We start from the raw sequence: 14,081 nt of genomic DNA, 5'->3' as shown, positions 1-14,081 counted from the left end.
CCCGCACAGGCAGGCTCTGCTCCCTCCCTGTGACCCCGCTCATCCAGCCCCGCTCTTCAGCTCCCCAGAGGAGCCAGGTACCCCTCCCCAGCCAAGGGTTTGACCGACGACGTCTCCCTGGGAGAGCCACCGCTCGCCTGCAGCACGGGCTGGTGAGCAGAGAGCAGGGACCACATCCTCGCCCAGCCCTGTGCTCCCTGGAGCGCGCGTGGGGCACAGTCCTGGGGGAGCAACCATCGCCAGCTGAAGGGCCCATGTTCAGCGCCAGTCCCTGGGCTGGAGCACTGGGCATCTGAGGCTGCCAGAGACAGAAGGGCCCATGAGCACAGCACACACGCTGGCCCTGACATCGGAGACTCTTGCGTTGTAAGACGCGACACAGTTTGACTCAGCTCTGCCAACCACGCGCTCTGTTCAGAACCTTGCCCAGAACCTGCCCGCTTCTCACCGGACCCATTGCCAGAAAAGGGTGCACCCCTGGTCCTTCGCAGCTGCCTCCACCCAGCACAGAGCAGGGCGGCTACAGGAGGGACCCAGCACGTCCACTACAGGGGCCCAAGGGCGGCCAGCCCCAAGCTGGACAGGGAGAATGAACCCGTGCAGCTTGGAGCAGCAGCACGGCTCCTGGCCACGGCCAGACGAAGCACTGCCCGAGCCCCCGGGGGCCGGCTCTGCGGCCACCTGCACCTAGGGGTCCCTGCCAGGGACTCTGCACTGCCCAGGCACGGGGACACGGCCCAGGCTGGCAGGGAGCCCCAGCTCTTCAGTGAGAGACACAGAGCCAGGCAGCGATGGCAGCTTGGTCTCTGGTAGGCTCAAGTCCCCTTATCCACGATTTTCATCGTGAAAGAAGATGCCTCAGAAGATCCCAGAGGAGCAGAGGAGCGTCCCAGTCCCTGTGAGGCCCCTGCAGACAGAAGAGGAAATTAGGGGTGAAGTTTGCCCCAACTGCTGCCCTCCCTGGTGAATGGCCTGAGAAGTTCCGCAGCTGCCCCCCCGAATGCCATCCCACACCGTGTGCTTGGCAGGGGGGAGGCAGCTTGGGCCGGGGTGCAGGTCCCCTCCTGGCCTGGCCCGGGACACCAAGCTGGAGCCCGCTTGGCCCAAAATCAGATGGTTCCTGCTCCGCAATCAGCTGCCCGTCGCCGCCCTCCGATGGTGCCCGCAGCTCCCTGGCCGTTATCAGGGTGACATTTCTGGGCTGTGGCTGCCAGCGCCAGCCCTTTGCTTTGAGGAACCGCTGCAATCAGGCAACGTAACCCATTTCTCACTTGCATTTGGCTGCCAGGAAGAGAACAGGGGACTGTGTAATCGCTCTCCTCAGGATTAGATCATGAATCAAAGCCCTGCTCAGCTCCTTGCTCCAGCAAGCCCTGCCAGGAATTGTCCGTTCTGATCCCAGAGCTCGGGGCGGGATCACGGAGGGGCCAGCACGGGTCTGAACGCAGGCGTCGCCGCAGATGGGGGATGCACAGCTCGCGCGGTGAGGCACGGGGTGCCCGTGCCAGGAAGGGCCGGAGGGGAGGAGGGCTCTGCAGCGACCCAGAGCTTGTGCCATGGTTGGCCCCAGCACCTGGTGCCCACGGGAGCCCCCAGCCTCCTCCTGCCGTGTCCCTCCTCACCCTAATGCAGAGTTCAGGAAGGAGGAGATGTCAGCCAAACCTCGGCTGCGGCTTTAACCCCAGGCAGATAACTTTGGAGGATTTCCTTAGCCCACAGTTACAGGCGTAACCCGCCTGCAGGTTTATCCCAACATATAAATTTATCAAACAAACAACTCTTGCTCCTAACCAGCCCCATTAAATAAAAACCCTCTTGGTGTCTTTCCTTCCCTGAGCAGCGGGATCCGAGTGTGCATGGCCTGATAGCCCCTTATCTTGGCACCAGCCCCCACAGCTCTGCCACACCCTGGCCAGCGAGCCCTAATCACCGTGGCCAGATGGGACTAGGGGCCAGAGGCGAGGGGCTGCACCAGCCCCCGCCCCGAAATGCCACCTTCTCCAGCGAGCTGGGCTGTGGGGCCAGGCTCAAATGTGCCTCTGGGTGCTGGAGCCCAAACCGTCCCCACAGTGGTACACCTGGGAGCGCAGAGAGGTTTGGGTTTGGTCTCTAAACCCTCCAATGCCAAACCCCCATGCGAAGGGATCGGCCCCGCTGCGGCAGCACGGCGGAGGCCCAGCAGCAGCAGGCAAGGCGGCGCCCAGCTGGGTTCCAGCCGTTCTCCTCCCCGAGCACAGGCCTGCCCTGCCCTTCGCCGTGTGCCGGGGCGCCCGCGCCGGGTCTGAAGCGCCGGGAAGGCGTTCTCCTGCTCACGGGTCTGTATGGCTGGAAGCTGCCGCGCTCCCTCCCTCCGAGCAGCCTAATGACGTCTCCTCCATCGCTGCCCACCGCCGAGGACTCCACACACGGAGCAGCCAGCCCCATCTCTGGGCTGGCTCTGCTGTCCCAATCCCACGATTACGTCATCAAACACTACAAAGTGCCGAATAAAGATAAGGAAACCAGTTTCAGAGGACAACTAAAAGGCTCTGTTTTACCTGCCGGCAGGAGCTTACATCACCACGAGCTACAAATTGCAGAGGGAAGAGCCAGGGAGCGTCTGCTCCCTCCAGGGCAGCAGCACCAGCCGGCAGCGGCTCTCCCAGCCCCAGGACCCGTCCCACAGCCCCGGGAAATCACCGCAGGCAGCAGCCCCTGTGAGCACCTCACTGCTACCGCTGCTGCGGTGTGGCCGGGGTGCCCAGCCTGGGGAGCTGGTCCCACAAGGACCTGGCGGGCAGGGCTGGATGCGACCTCTCCTAACCGTCTGAGAGGGTGCGGAAAAAGGAGTTTTACACTATGTCCGTTCGGGGGGCGGGGGGGATGCACTCTTCCTCCTCCTCTCACTATGTAAGCAACTAAGTAGGAAGCTGAAAAAGAGCAGTGAATTGCTGCCAGGAGCACCTTGGAAAGAAAAAGGCCGGTTTTAGGCTTATCTAATGTCACATCAGCCATTTCCTAAGAAGGGAGCAAATTTAATTAAGAACACAGCCCCACTCAAGGACAGCCAGGTTACACACAGCGCATGCAACTGGGAACACAATGCTGGGAGGTCAGCATCACGCATACAGAGAGCAAGAAACACAAACACCCCGGGCCTGGCTGCTAAGGGCTCGTTATTCCAGGTCAGACGCAGATGCCATCAGGCACGGAACGGCCAGCACAGAAACACGGCGCGCTGCAGGGGTGCGAGAGCAGCAAGAGGGGAGGACACAGCACCAGAGCGGGATGGAGTCAATGTGGGTGCTGGGAAGAGGGAGCGGGAGGCAGCGGACGATGCCTACACAGAGACTTCCCTGGCTGCACACCAGGACCCTCGCCCAACCTGTGAGCCCCCATTTGAGCAGAGCCCACGCCAGCCGTGGGGACACACGCTGCCCCTGCCGGCTCACGCTGCGGGACCCCCAGCCCACGGCGCGCCACGTGCTCAGCCACCACCAGAGGTTCCCCAGGGAGACAGTGCACGGCGGCAGCAGCAGCTCTTTGCATCCCCGTCCCTGAGGGCTGCTGTGCCCAAAACCCCACAGCTCGGGGGGGGCTTGGCCCGGGCTGTCAGGACAGAGGAGCAGCCCTGGGCACCAGCCTCCAGCCACAGCTCCAGAGCGACGCGCCCAGATCAAGCTGGCACATCCCGCCAAGTTCAGCTCAACGGGATCCTGCTACAAAAAGGACATTTTTAAATCTCACAGCCTCACAAACTCAGCACGGGCTCCAGGACCTTGTCTACACTGGAAATTACCTACTGCCGACGGCAGCTGTCAGCAGCGCTGCAGCTGAACCAGCGCCGAGTCGTCCCGGAGGGCCGGGCAGGCAGGACAAGCTGTTCAGCACCAGCTGGGACCGTCCGCGCCGCTGGATCCCAGAACGACACCGGGTCTGATCACAGGTCGCTCCACCTCTGCCTGCAACAAGCACTGGATGCTCGGGCACAGACTGGGAAAGGCAAGCAGGATCCCCCTCCCCCACCCCCGGCACAGCTGCCCAGCGGCAAAGGATCTACTGGGTCAAAGACTGTACCTGGGCCACGGCTCCCAACGAGCTGGGCACTTCGTTACCAGCACCGAGAATCTAAACACTTAGTCACGAGTCTACCAGCCGCTGCTGTACAGAGCAACACCCCTGCAACAAACCCTCGGCTGCCGGTGGACGGCACACGGAAAACAAGTGATCGTTGCCCTGAAGACAGGCAGCAAGGGCCCACACGGTCCGTAGCTCTGGCGTATGGACAAAAAGCTCTTGTGCTGCCTGCTTCCCACCCCAGGGGGTGGCTCAGCGGGCCCAGCCCATCCCCAGCACGCAGCTGTGTTCATCTGGTGCAGTAAGGAAACGTGGCTGAAGGGCAGGAATCTGGTACGCTGCTCTGTTTTCCTTCTGATGGAAAAACAGATAGACGAAAACACCCAGGCTGCTCTATAAATACATCTCATTTTAATTACTTCAAATTAGTTTCTTGGCATCCACCCCCACCCCGCTGCACAGCCTGCTCTGCAGCAAGCACAGATCATTCTGCCATCGAGGTCTTCCACAGCGCAGCAGCGACGGCGAGCTCCTTGCGCTTGCTTTCACCCCGCCAGGGGACACAGCGGGGCTGCGGAGCCCAAGCGCACGGCTGGCAGGGGGAAGGAGGTGCCCTTTGAGGCCAAGCTCGACCAGCCAGCTGAAGAGACCACGCTGTGGCCTTCACAGGACAGGGATCGGCAACGGGAGCAGCACCGTTATCTCACTCCTGGGTGGTCCCTCTCAGAACTGCCTAGAGCAGCTTTAGCCTCTCAAACACAATCGACAGAGGATCTCCGTGTATTTCTAAGAAGCCGTGTCTTTGGAAGGCTCCGCAGATTCTCCTTGCCCCCAGAAAGCCCAAGTACGCAGCTGCTCACAGTCAGGGCTTGAAACCAGGCCAGGAGAGCAAACCTTCACAGCGAGAACCGCTTCAGCAGCCAGGGAAGAGGGGAGGGGAGGGGGCTCCTCTCAGAAGAACTTGACGCCTCGGCCATCATCCAGCGTGATAATTTCAGCCTTATGCTCCTGCTGCAAGGCTTGCAGGGCACGCAGCAGCATAGCCTCATCTAAGCCGTGGAACTCTAGGGAAGGACAGAGATTCCCATCAACAGGAAACAAACCAACCCCACATCAGGAAACAAACAGGCTCACAAAGCCCAGGGACTAGCGGCAGCGCGCTCTGGAAAGCGCCTTCCAGACTCCAGCGCCATAACGCTACGGCAAATCCAGAGTCACAGCTACGCTGACAGACTCATCACTACATTGCTGCATCAGAACAAAGCCTGAAGGTCAACAGACAGAAGGGAGTGAGTCACAGCAGTCCCAAAGGCAGCGCAGAAGCCAGGCGCAAAACCAAAACACCCCGCGCTCATGCCAGAGAGAGAGTGGGGCACTGGGGAGGTCCGGAGTGCAAACACCGATAACACAGGGAGGTGTTCATACAAAGTGGTGAGAAAGCCTTCAGAGCGCCAGTGGTGGTCAGCGTGAGCTTGCAAAAGCAATTTTAAAATGTTTAAACTTACATTTGATCTACAACGCTATAATTGACAATCAACTGCTCACACGCTCAAGTCAAGCGTGCTCTGAAAACCTGCTCTGGAACACCCCGCGAGGCATTACCTTCGTTCTCTGTGTCGTCTCCACTGGCCAATTCATACAGCGTGAATACAGAGTTGGTCAAGCCGTTCTTCGACACCTGGAAACATAAAAGCAATAGAGCAAATGTCGCCCGCGTGATTTAACAACCTCAGCACGATCTCTCGTACCCCTCGGCACAGGCGAAGCGGAACACGGACAGTGCTCGATGAGCAACAATATCCTAGAAACGCTCTGGGGCACCGGAGAGTCAGGAAACAATGTCTCAGGAGCCTAAGGCGGTTCTTCTCCCAGCCCCTCTGCTCCTTCTGCTCACGTGTTTCGCAACAAGGACTCGTGCCATACGAAGGCAACGCAGCAATGCTGCTCCGTCCTCGCTGCGGAACAGCCCACTGCAGTGGGAGCGGGCGGCTGCACCCGCTGCTCGAACTGCATCTTACAGCAAGTAAAGAGCTGCTCATGTCTCTATGCTTCTCCGCCACGGAAAGAAACGGAAGAAGAAAGGTAAAAGCAGTGAGGAAGCAAGAGAAAAACACCACAACAGCCTGTTTCACGACTTGCAGCCCATACCACCTGTCCTCCTGGACACAGAAAGCCCGGCCTGTGGGCGAGACAGCCTCTGTGTTCTCACCCACTGATAGATGAGCTTCCCCCATTCTTCTGGTCTCCTCCACATGATCAGAAAACTGGTTTTGTTCTTATCTAACCATTCCAGGTTCCCTGAAATCAAGAGAGAAAAGGTATTTAATCAGAGCACAAGTCTACACTAATGACCAGGACACGTGCTACACGTTATGCCCACAGGCAGCTCCAGGTACCTGCCTCTCCCCGCCCCGCGACTGCTCACACCAACCTCGTACCTATCTCCGTGTGTACAGAAATTAATCCCTCCTTCCAGCCCCCTCTTCCTCCCGCAGCTTAACCCGCCCTGGAAAGGCCAGGGTCTGGCTCCCACGGGCAGGCGATGCCGTGGGCAGGGAAGGCCGGGAGGGCCCGGCCCAAACCGGCGGCCTCGGCTGGGCAAGCCCCGAGTCCGGCTCCCAACGGCTCCCACCCTTCCTGCCCCGCTAGCTACGGGTCGGGCACCGGCCGCGGCGGGACGGACGGACGGACGGGACGCACCGTTCTTGCGGAGCTCCTCCAGCACCACCTGAATGGCCTCCAGCGGCAGCTTCCCTGGGCGCGGGTTAAGGAGGCGCTCACCGACCCGAGGGGGGGTGGGGGGGGGGTGGGGGGGGACGGAGGGGGCGGCGGGCACCGGGCCCCAAAGGATACGCTGCAGGCGGCGGTTGGCGAAGAGGGGGCTGTCCTGGGCCTCCCGCACCGTCATGGCGGGCAGCCGGTGCCGCTGGCTGTAGGCGAGCGCCAGCGCGCACCAGGCCGAGAGCTGCTTCTGCCGCGTCTCGCCGTTGGGCTGCAGCCTGCGGGGCTCCGCTCAGCGCCGGGCCGGGACCGGGGCCGGGCGGCTCCGCGGGGGTCCCGGCACGCCCGGCCCGGCCTAACCCCAGCCGCGGCCCCGCCCCGCTGCCCCCCAGCCTCCCCATCCCGGCCCCAGCCCCGCACCCCTGGCCCCTCCACCCGCTCCCCGGTGCCGCCCCGCGCTCACGTGAAGAAGGGCGGGAAGCTGTACTGCCACGGCCACGCGAAGCTCATCGCCGCCGCCGCCGCCGCCGCCGCCGGAACCGCCGCCGACCTACTTCCGCCCCGCCCCCTGCGCAGCTCCGCCCCTGAGACGCCCAGCCCCGCCCCCGAGAAGCCCCGCCCCGCCGCCCCGCCCGGTGCCCGGTGCCCCGCGGAGGCGTGCGGGCTCCGGCTGAGCCCAGCGGCGCCCGCTGCCGCCTCGCGGCGGGAAGCTGCCGGCGAGGCCGTGCCGGGGCGGTGCCGGTGCCGGTGGCAGTGGCGGTGGCGGGAGCGGGCCCGGGCCCGGGGGCCGCGGCGGGAACGAGCAGCGGAAGAACCAGCACCACGCGTGGGGGAAGAAGCGTTTAATCCCCAGCCGCGGGGCCGGCGGTGCAGCGGGGCGGGGAAGGCGGGGGGCTCCGGGAACCAGCCGGCCCGGCAGCGTGTGCCGGGAGCCCCGGGAGGCCCCCCGGGGCAGCTCAAGGGGCCGGTGGCCCCGCGGCCCGGGGCAGCACCCGGTGCAGAGCCGCAGGGCCGGCGGGGGGTGCCCGGGCAGCAGCGCTAGGGCTGGGCCTTGCCGTCCTTGCTGCGCCAGATGACCAGGGTGACCAGGAAGGGGATGAGGCAGATGGGGGCGATGATCATGGCCAGCAGCACATCCTCGGGTGGGTCGAAGTAGACCCGGTGCTCCAGGGTGCAGTTGTGGAAGTAGCGGTGGTGGCTCTGGAAGATGTACTGCTCGGCCAGCGCGTTGGGGTAGCCGTAGCGCAGGTGGTCGGCCCAGCCCTCCAGGCAGGACTGCAGAAAGCTGTAGGGCCTGGGGAGAGAGCCGCAGGGTACTGGGAGGGGACGGGGACATGTGGGGGCACGGGGTGGCTGTGGGATGCCAGAGGCACAGATACCCTGGGCAGCCCCAAGCCCCCCTCCCGCCCAGCAGCACCCCTCCAGACCGTCCAGGGCTTGCCCTGTGCCCTGCTGCTTACACCAGTCAGCCCCACACACGCAGGAGCTGCGGGAGGGGAAGGTGGCCCTGGGTGCCTCTGGCCCGGATCTGGTGGCCCATCAGCATGGCCTGAGGGCTCTGCCCCAGTCAAACAACTTTCCACTGTCTTGGGAGCTGCTCCACTCGTGTGGCTGTGGGGATGGAGGGGCCACAGGCAATGCCCCCACCAAAGGGTCCCCAAGTGCAGCTTCCCCAGCTGGACACGTCCCCAGAGCCAGAGGCCCCTGCACCTCCACAGCACTGCCCAGGAGGTCTCTCTGGCCATCCCGTACCTGCTGATGACTTTCCACTCGCACAGCTCCGATGCCGTCACATTCCTCATCAGGTCAACAAAGAGCTCCCAGCACTTCTGCGTGACGTTGGTGTACACCTCCTCTGCAGGGGAAAGGTGCTGAGCATGGGCAGCACGCCCCTGCCAGAGCCTGTGCCTGCCCGTGGCTGCCAGCCAGTGACACCCAGCACCCAGACCTGTGCCCAGGCCGGTGAGGGAGACATGGGCATGGCGGGGAAGACACGGTCACAGTGCGGGGCCGGACCCCACAGCAGCCCCGGGGCGATGCCCAGGAGCACAGTAGCAGGGCATGCTGCTGGCTGCCCCCACTGTGGCCAGTGCCAGGGAGGGCTCCGTGGCACAGGCCGGCTCTTTTGGGGTTGAACAGAGAGCACACGGCCAGGGGAAAGGGGGGGGGGGTCACCCTCTGGTGCAGTGCCGGCCTCGGTCAGGGCACCGTCAGCCCCACAGCACTGCCTGGCCCTCACCAAATCCCGGCACTCACCCACGAGCTGGGCTGTCCAGTTGAACACAGCCACGGGGGGGCTCGTCCTGGCGTTCTGGGCGAAGCCCTCCGCCTCGGTGCCCACATGGCAGAGCCCGGTCCCCAGGAGGGCTGCGGAGGGGAGGGGAGAGGGTCAGAGGCTGGGGTCTGCAAGAGGGAAATGGCTTTGGGTGTCCCTTGGGGGGCACTGGGGCTGGCGGTCAGGGCAGAGGGAACATGAGCTGCCGGGAGGCCAGTATGTGTTGGGGCCCACAGGGGCTGTGGGGAAGGGGCCAGCCAGACTGCGGACAGCTGCCTAAGGGCTCAGAGGGGCTGTCTGGGGGCTGCAGGCCCTGGGCTGTGGGTCGCAGCACGGGGGTGAGCTGTGCCCCCGACCTGTGGGGAGCCAGCGCACGGGCCACTCCATCACCCCGGGTGGCTGCGTTGCAGCTGGACGGGGCTGGGGCAGGAAGAGGAAGCGCTGGCCACAGCGTGACACTGCCGGAGAGCCCCTCCGCCCGCCATGTGCCCCACACCCAGCACAGCCCGCCATGGGCCCCACACCCAGCACAGCCCGACATGGGCGTGGGGCATGTGCTTCCTCTGCCCCACCAGCTGCTTGCCCACTGCCTGGCCCACGGAAGCCCCACGGCCCGAGGAAACCGCCCCGTCCATCTTCTGCCCATGGCCGAGGGCTCGCAGCGCGGGGCAGCGATGCCAGTCGTGCGGTGAACCGCCCCGGCGGGCCCTGCCTGGGCCGCTCACGCGGAGCTCCGGCACGGCCAGGCCCTCGGCGCTGCCAGGCTGGCCCCACGCCGGGGTGGGCGGTGGGGCCGGGCTGAGCCGAGACCCCGGCCCCGGGCCCCACAGGCGGAGGGCGGCCGCGTGCGGGTGGTGCGAGGCGCGGAGCCTCCCGCCGCCGGCAGACGTGGCCCCGCGGCCGCCCCGCACGCACTTACCCCAGAGCAGCAGCAGCCCTCGGGAGAGGCAGCCGGAGCCCGTCTGCGTGCACGGTGCCATCCTGCACAAGCCTGCCGGCTCACGACCGGGACAAGGATTTCAATGGAAATAACAGGAAGCAACTCCTTTCCTCTGACAGGGGCAGTTTGACTACAGGAGACGTGTGAAAAATGAGATTGCTCAGCACTGCTTTAAAGCGGCTCTCCCGGCGGGACCCCGCCGCTGCACAGCGTGGTGCTGGCCCCCGCGGGCATCGCTCCCACGCCCCGGCACCCGGGCAGCCCGTGCCTCACCCGGCGGCCCAGAGTCTCCGCTCCCCGCGCAGCACGTACAGTTTTATGAGGCCGCTATTTGTTTACTTGTGTATTTCTCTTTAATCCTGTCTGGGCTGGGTTGTGAAATCCCTCGTCTCCTGCGTGGAGGGCAGGCAGCCCGGCAGCCGGGGGGAGTGGACGGGGAAGCGTAATGTCCCCGGACAGGCGCTGCCGCCCGGGCGTGGGGGTGGCGGGGGGACACACGGCCCCGACACCACAGCTTCTGGCTCACCCAGGCACCTGCCCCTCGGCCGGCATCGCCAGGGCACCCCCAGCCCCCGCCAGGGATGGAAGGATGGCGGCACAACCTGCCCGTGGGTGCAAGGCCGACTCAGGCAGGGAGGTGGGGAGAGGGCAGAGGCTTGGCCGATGTTGCCAGTCCTCGGCCCTGACGCCTTCCTCCTGCACCGCCCGGCCCGGTGCCCACCCGGCTCTGACGGAGCCCCTCACTCCTGGCACAGGTCCCGCCTGTGGGGCCCACATCCCCCCACAGAGCAGCACGGACGAGGACAACCCCAGCCCACGGGTCTGAGGTGTTCCCGCATGAGGACCGGGCTGAGGCTGGGTGAGCTCGTTTCACCTCTGGCTCAGGGCAGAGTGCGAGCCCAAGGCTTCCCCTTTAACAGCCCACCCACGGGACGCGCAGAGCCTGAATCGGAGGACGATGAAGCGCAGCTCGGAGGGACCCTCCCTGCTGCGGAAAGACGATCCCGCCAGGCTTCGTGCTCCCGGCAAACGTCCTGGCAGAGCCGCCCGACCCTGCCTGGGCCGTGGCAGCCGCCGCTCCAGGGCACGGCAGGACCTTTCACGGGCGAGCGGCCGCATCTGGAAGTCATCAGGCCCCGGCGCACTGGGGGCCGCAGGGTTGGAGCCCCCAGTCCCGCTCTTTGTTGGAGCCGCTGGAGCCTCCAGCCGGGCGGCAGGAGCTTCTGCCAGGGAGACACCCAATGATCTCAGCGCAGCCCTGGGGCTGGGACAGCCGCCCCCCTCCTGGGGCATCCAGAGGGGACGGGCAGGGACAGGATGGTGGCTGCCAGCCAAGGCCCAGGCCTCCTCCTGCCCCAGCCTGGCATCCCCCGCATTCCCTGCCAGGCCCCACCCCGGGGTGCTGAGGAAGGGGCTCAGCCCATGCAGGGTCAGGACCCTGGCGCCTGGGACCCTTCTCCCGACACTCCCCCCCGGGGCAGACGCAGGCATCCAGAGCCCCAGGGCCAGCCTCTCCCAGTGCCACGGGGACCTGCTCCATCCCTAGGGATGCCCAAACCCCTGTCCCTGCTCTGCCCTGTCCCCCTCGCCCTTGTCCCACTTGTTAGTTCCCAGGGCTGGGAGGGAAGGGGGCTGTGGTTGGCCCCTTGCAGGCGTGGAGGCAGGAAAGGGCTGGGCAGCTGCTTGCTGGGGTTTGAGCCCCTTTCCGGGCTCTGCTGAGCGTGAGGGCGGCTGCAAGGGGCACGAGGCAGCTGAGCCCCACGGCCGCAGCCACGGCCAGCCTGGGGGGCAGCCCACCCAGCCCAGGGGGCCCAGCGGCCGTGCAGTTGGTGAAGTACTCGGCATGGATCTGCAGGAAGAAGGCATCAAGGACGGTGCTGGGCCAGGGGCAGGAGAGCAGCTGGGCCAGCAGCTGGGTGCAGCCAGAGAGCTCGCTGTAGGTGCTGCAGAGGGGGTGGCATGAGGCTGGCCTGCCGGGATGGGGACACGTCCACCACGGCGGCCCCACAAAGGCCCTGATCCGAGCATGCGTTCGGCACGGCCGGGGCTGTTGCCAACCCACCTGCTGATCTGGTCCCAGTAGCAGCGGCTGCCCTCAGGGGTGGCCATGAGGGCGGCATGGAAGGGGGCCCAGCAGTAGAGGGAGATCCAGTCCTGGTAGGTGTCCTGGCAGCGGGCTGGCCCATCCAGCAGCTCCGGTGGTCCTGCAGAGCACCGGCCAGACCCTGCGATGCCACCCTGCCCCCAGCTCTTCCCCTGAGCCCGGTTTGGGCTCACCCCTGGGGAACACTCCCAGCTCTGCCCAGCGTGGGCCAGGTGCCCCATTTGCCATGTGGGAGTTTGACATACAGCCCAGGGGGTCCCATAGTGGGGCTGCCTGGGCTGCCTGTGGCCATGGCGGTCCCACAGGCTCAGCCAAGCTGGGACCTGGGCTATCACAAGCCCCAGCATGGATCGCACGGGGCCCACCGAGGTCTGTCGGTGGACGGGGAGGACAGCCAGGATCGCAGGAGGGCAGCTCCACTCACCATCCTCATCCAAGTACAGGTAGTGACCTGGAAGGACAGATGGTGCCATCGGCACTAGCAGGACCTGCAGGACTGTGCGAGGGCAGGGCCCCATCCCCCGGGGCTGTGGACACTGCCTCAGCCAGCAGCAGAGCCTGTGGCCGCGGCAGGGCCAGAGTCACGCTGGGACAATGGCACTAGAGTCTTACCTTCGTCCTCGAGGTCCCCGTACTCGGCGTCACCGCGCCCTGCAGCAAGGAGACATGGGGTGCCAGGGCTGCGCAGCCAGGGACAACCCCAGTGCCCGGCTGGCTTTGGGGCACGACCTGGGGTGGTCCCAGAACACCAGAGACCCCCTCTCCTCCCAGGCTGAGCTGGGCACAGCAGAGGTGATCTGGCTGAAAGGAGGGAAGGGGAGCAGGAGGCTCCTGGCTCTGCCTCGGCCCCTGCAAGTGGGGCAGAGCAGCTCCTGGGCGAACACCAACCCCGTGGGCAAGGAAGCGCATGGCAAACCCTGCCCAGAGCATCCTTCAAGGGGAGGCCGGGAGGAGCCAGGGGAGCCGCCACCCAGCACGGACACGTCGGGACAGAGGGGAAAAAGGGGCCAGGGACCCTGTGGGGACTCACTGCCCAGCCAGATCCTGTGCCCGACCCCCTGGGCGCCTCCGTGCAGCCCCCCCGGCTGCCGCCCGCGCGCAGCAGCAGCCCCGGGGGTTGCGGCCCGGCCCGCCCTTACCCCGCGGGAGCAGAGGGAGGAGCAGGCAGCAGAGGAGCCGCACCCCGAGGAGCATCCTGCACCGCCGGGACCGCTGCGGCCGCGCCGGGGCTGCGGCCGGCGGTTTATCCCGCTCCCCGGCCCGGCCCAGCACCGCCCGCCCGCTCCCGAGCCAATGCCCGGGAAGGTCGCGGGGACGCCTGGCGCCCGCCCCGCCTGACTCAGCGGAGCTCCAAAGGCATCAGATGCGGGCCCGGGCGGGATGCGGGGCTGCGGGCACGGGCCGGCCCTGCTCGTCCCCCGCGGTCACCCCAAAGGGGCCGCCCGCTCCCCCTCCCGCCGGGAAGCGGCGCCCCGGACCGCCCGGGGGCGCGGAGCCGCCGCCCCGGGGCAGCCCCCAGCCACGGTACGGCGGGGCCGGGGTGCGGGCGCTCCGCACCGCGGCGTGCGGCGGGGCCGGAGGGGGAGGACGGGGCCCCCGCCGGGACAGGACCCAGCACCACCCGGTCCCCGCCGCCGGGGCCTCCGGAGCAGGAAGGCCGCCGCCAACAGCCGCTTCCTGCCCGGCGCCGCCGCAGGAAACCCGGGGCCCGCCCGGCCGCGGGGACCGACCCCACCGTGGGCCCGCAGCGACGCGGCACCCGCGTCCCCCGGGCCGCCGGGCCCGTCCCTGCCCGCTCTGCAGCCCCGGCGGACAGAAGGGCCGCGGCTGCTGGTATCGCCGGGGCGCCTGGTCGGGGCGCGGGCTGCCCCCGGGCCCCGAGGGCGGCAGAGCCGGGGCGGAGACGGGCGCGGCGCTGCCCCGCCAAGCGCTTCACGCGTGTCCGGGCCGGGGCGCAGCAGGGTAGTGTCGGGGAGAGGCGCGTG

The 14,081-nt window shown here is 66.4% G+C and overlaps 3 protein-coding genes across 3 annotated transcripts; all 3 read right to left on the bottom strand.

Annotated features, from left to right (window-relative positions):
- Positions 1 to 4,445: 4,445 nt before the first annotated feature.
- VPS25 (vacuolar protein sorting 25 homolog) lies at positions 4,446 to 7,300 on the bottom strand. The gene is made up of 6 exons (XM_086477932.1): positions 7,241 to 7,300; positions 6,910 to 7,055; positions 6,757 to 6,810; positions 6,266 to 6,354; positions 5,659 to 5,734; positions 4,446 to 5,120 (listed from the first exon to the last, which is right to left on the bottom strand). The coding sequence occupies exons 1-6, from the start codon at positions 7,285 to 7,287 to the stop codon at positions 5,008 to 5,010; spliced, it is 525 nt and encodes a 174-aa protein (XP_086334058.1). The 5' UTR covers positions 7,288 to 7,300; the 3' UTR covers positions 4,446 to 5,007.
- A 515-nt stretch (positions 7,301 to 7,815) lies between these two features.
- RAMP2 (receptor activity modifying protein 2) lies at positions 7,816 to 10,032 on the bottom strand. Its single transcript, XM_086478106.1, has 4 exons — positions 9,972 to 10,032; positions 9,034 to 9,144; positions 8,530 to 8,632; positions 7,816 to 8,071 (listed from the first exon to the last, which is right to left on the bottom strand). Exons 1-4 carry the CDS (start codon positions 10,030 to 10,032, stop codon positions 7,816 to 7,818), a joined length of 531 nt encoding a protein of 176 aa, XP_086334232.1.
- A 1,563-nt stretch (positions 10,033 to 11,595) lies between these two features.
- Positions 11,596 to 13,290, bottom strand: LOC147413753 (uncharacterized). The gene is made up of 5 exons (XM_086477969.1): positions 13,236 to 13,290; positions 12,709 to 12,747; positions 12,521 to 12,547; positions 12,055 to 12,196; positions 11,596 to 11,935 (listed from the first exon to the last, which is right to left on the bottom strand). The coding sequence occupies exons 1-5, from the start codon at positions 13,288 to 13,290 to the stop codon at positions 11,596 to 11,598; spliced, it is 603 nt and encodes a 200-aa protein (XP_086334095.1).
- Between the last annotated feature and the right edge of the window lie 791 nt (positions 13,291 to 14,081).

Source organism: Leptosomus discolor, chromosome 25 (assembly GCF_034619465.1).
Source record: "Leptosomus discolor isolate bLepDis1 chromosome 25, bLepDis1.hap2, whole genome shotgun sequence".
In the NCBI taxonomy this organism is placed as follows: Eukaryota; Metazoa; Chordata; class Aves; order Leptosomiformes; family Leptosomidae; genus Leptosomus; species Leptosomus discolor.
Note: the sequence above shows the minus strand (reverse complement) of the source record. Positions and strands in the feature narration are given on the sequence as shown.

Excerpts from the sequence above, each read along its gene's own strand:
- VPS25 (XM_086477932.1), bottom strand. The coding sequence starts at position 7,287 with ATGAGCTTCGCGTGGCCGTGGCAGTACAGCTTCCCGCCCTTCTTCAC. Across the intron at positions 6,811-6,909 it reads CGCCAACCGCCGCCTGCAGC|GGAAGCTGCCGCTGGAGGCC; the intron begins GTATCCTTTGGG and ends ACCCGCGCCCAG. Across the intron at positions 5,121-5,658 it reads AGACGACACAGAGAACGAAG|AGTTCCACGGCTTAGATGAG; the intron begins GTAATGCCTCGC and ends GTCCTTCCCTAG.
- LOC147413753 (XM_086477969.1), bottom strand. The coding sequence starts at position 13,290 with ATGCTCCTCGGGGTGCGGCTCCTCTGCTGCCTGCTCCTCCCTCTGCTC. Across the intron at positions 12,748-13,235 it reads CCTCCCTCTGCTCCCGCGGG|GGCGCGGTGACGCCGAGTAC; the intron begins GTAAGGGCGGGC and ends TCCTTGCTGCAG. Across the intron at positions 11,936-12,054 it reads TACTGGGACCAGATCAGCAG|CACCTACAGCGAGCTCTCTG; the intron begins GTGGGTTGGCAA and ends CCCCCTCTGCAG.
- RAMP2 (XM_086478106.1), bottom strand. The coding sequence starts at position 10,032 with ATGGCACCGTGCACGCAGACGGGCTCCGGCTGCCTCTCCCGAGGGCTG. Across the intron at positions 8,633-9,033 it reads CTGGACAGCCCAGCTCGTGG|AGGAGGTGTACACCAACGTC; the intron begins GTGAGTGCCGGG and ends TTTCCCCTGCAG. Across the intron at positions 8,072-8,529 it reads GAGTGGAAAGTCATCAGCAG|GCCCTACAGCTTTCTGCAGT; the intron begins GTACGGGATGGC and ends CTCTCTCCCCAG.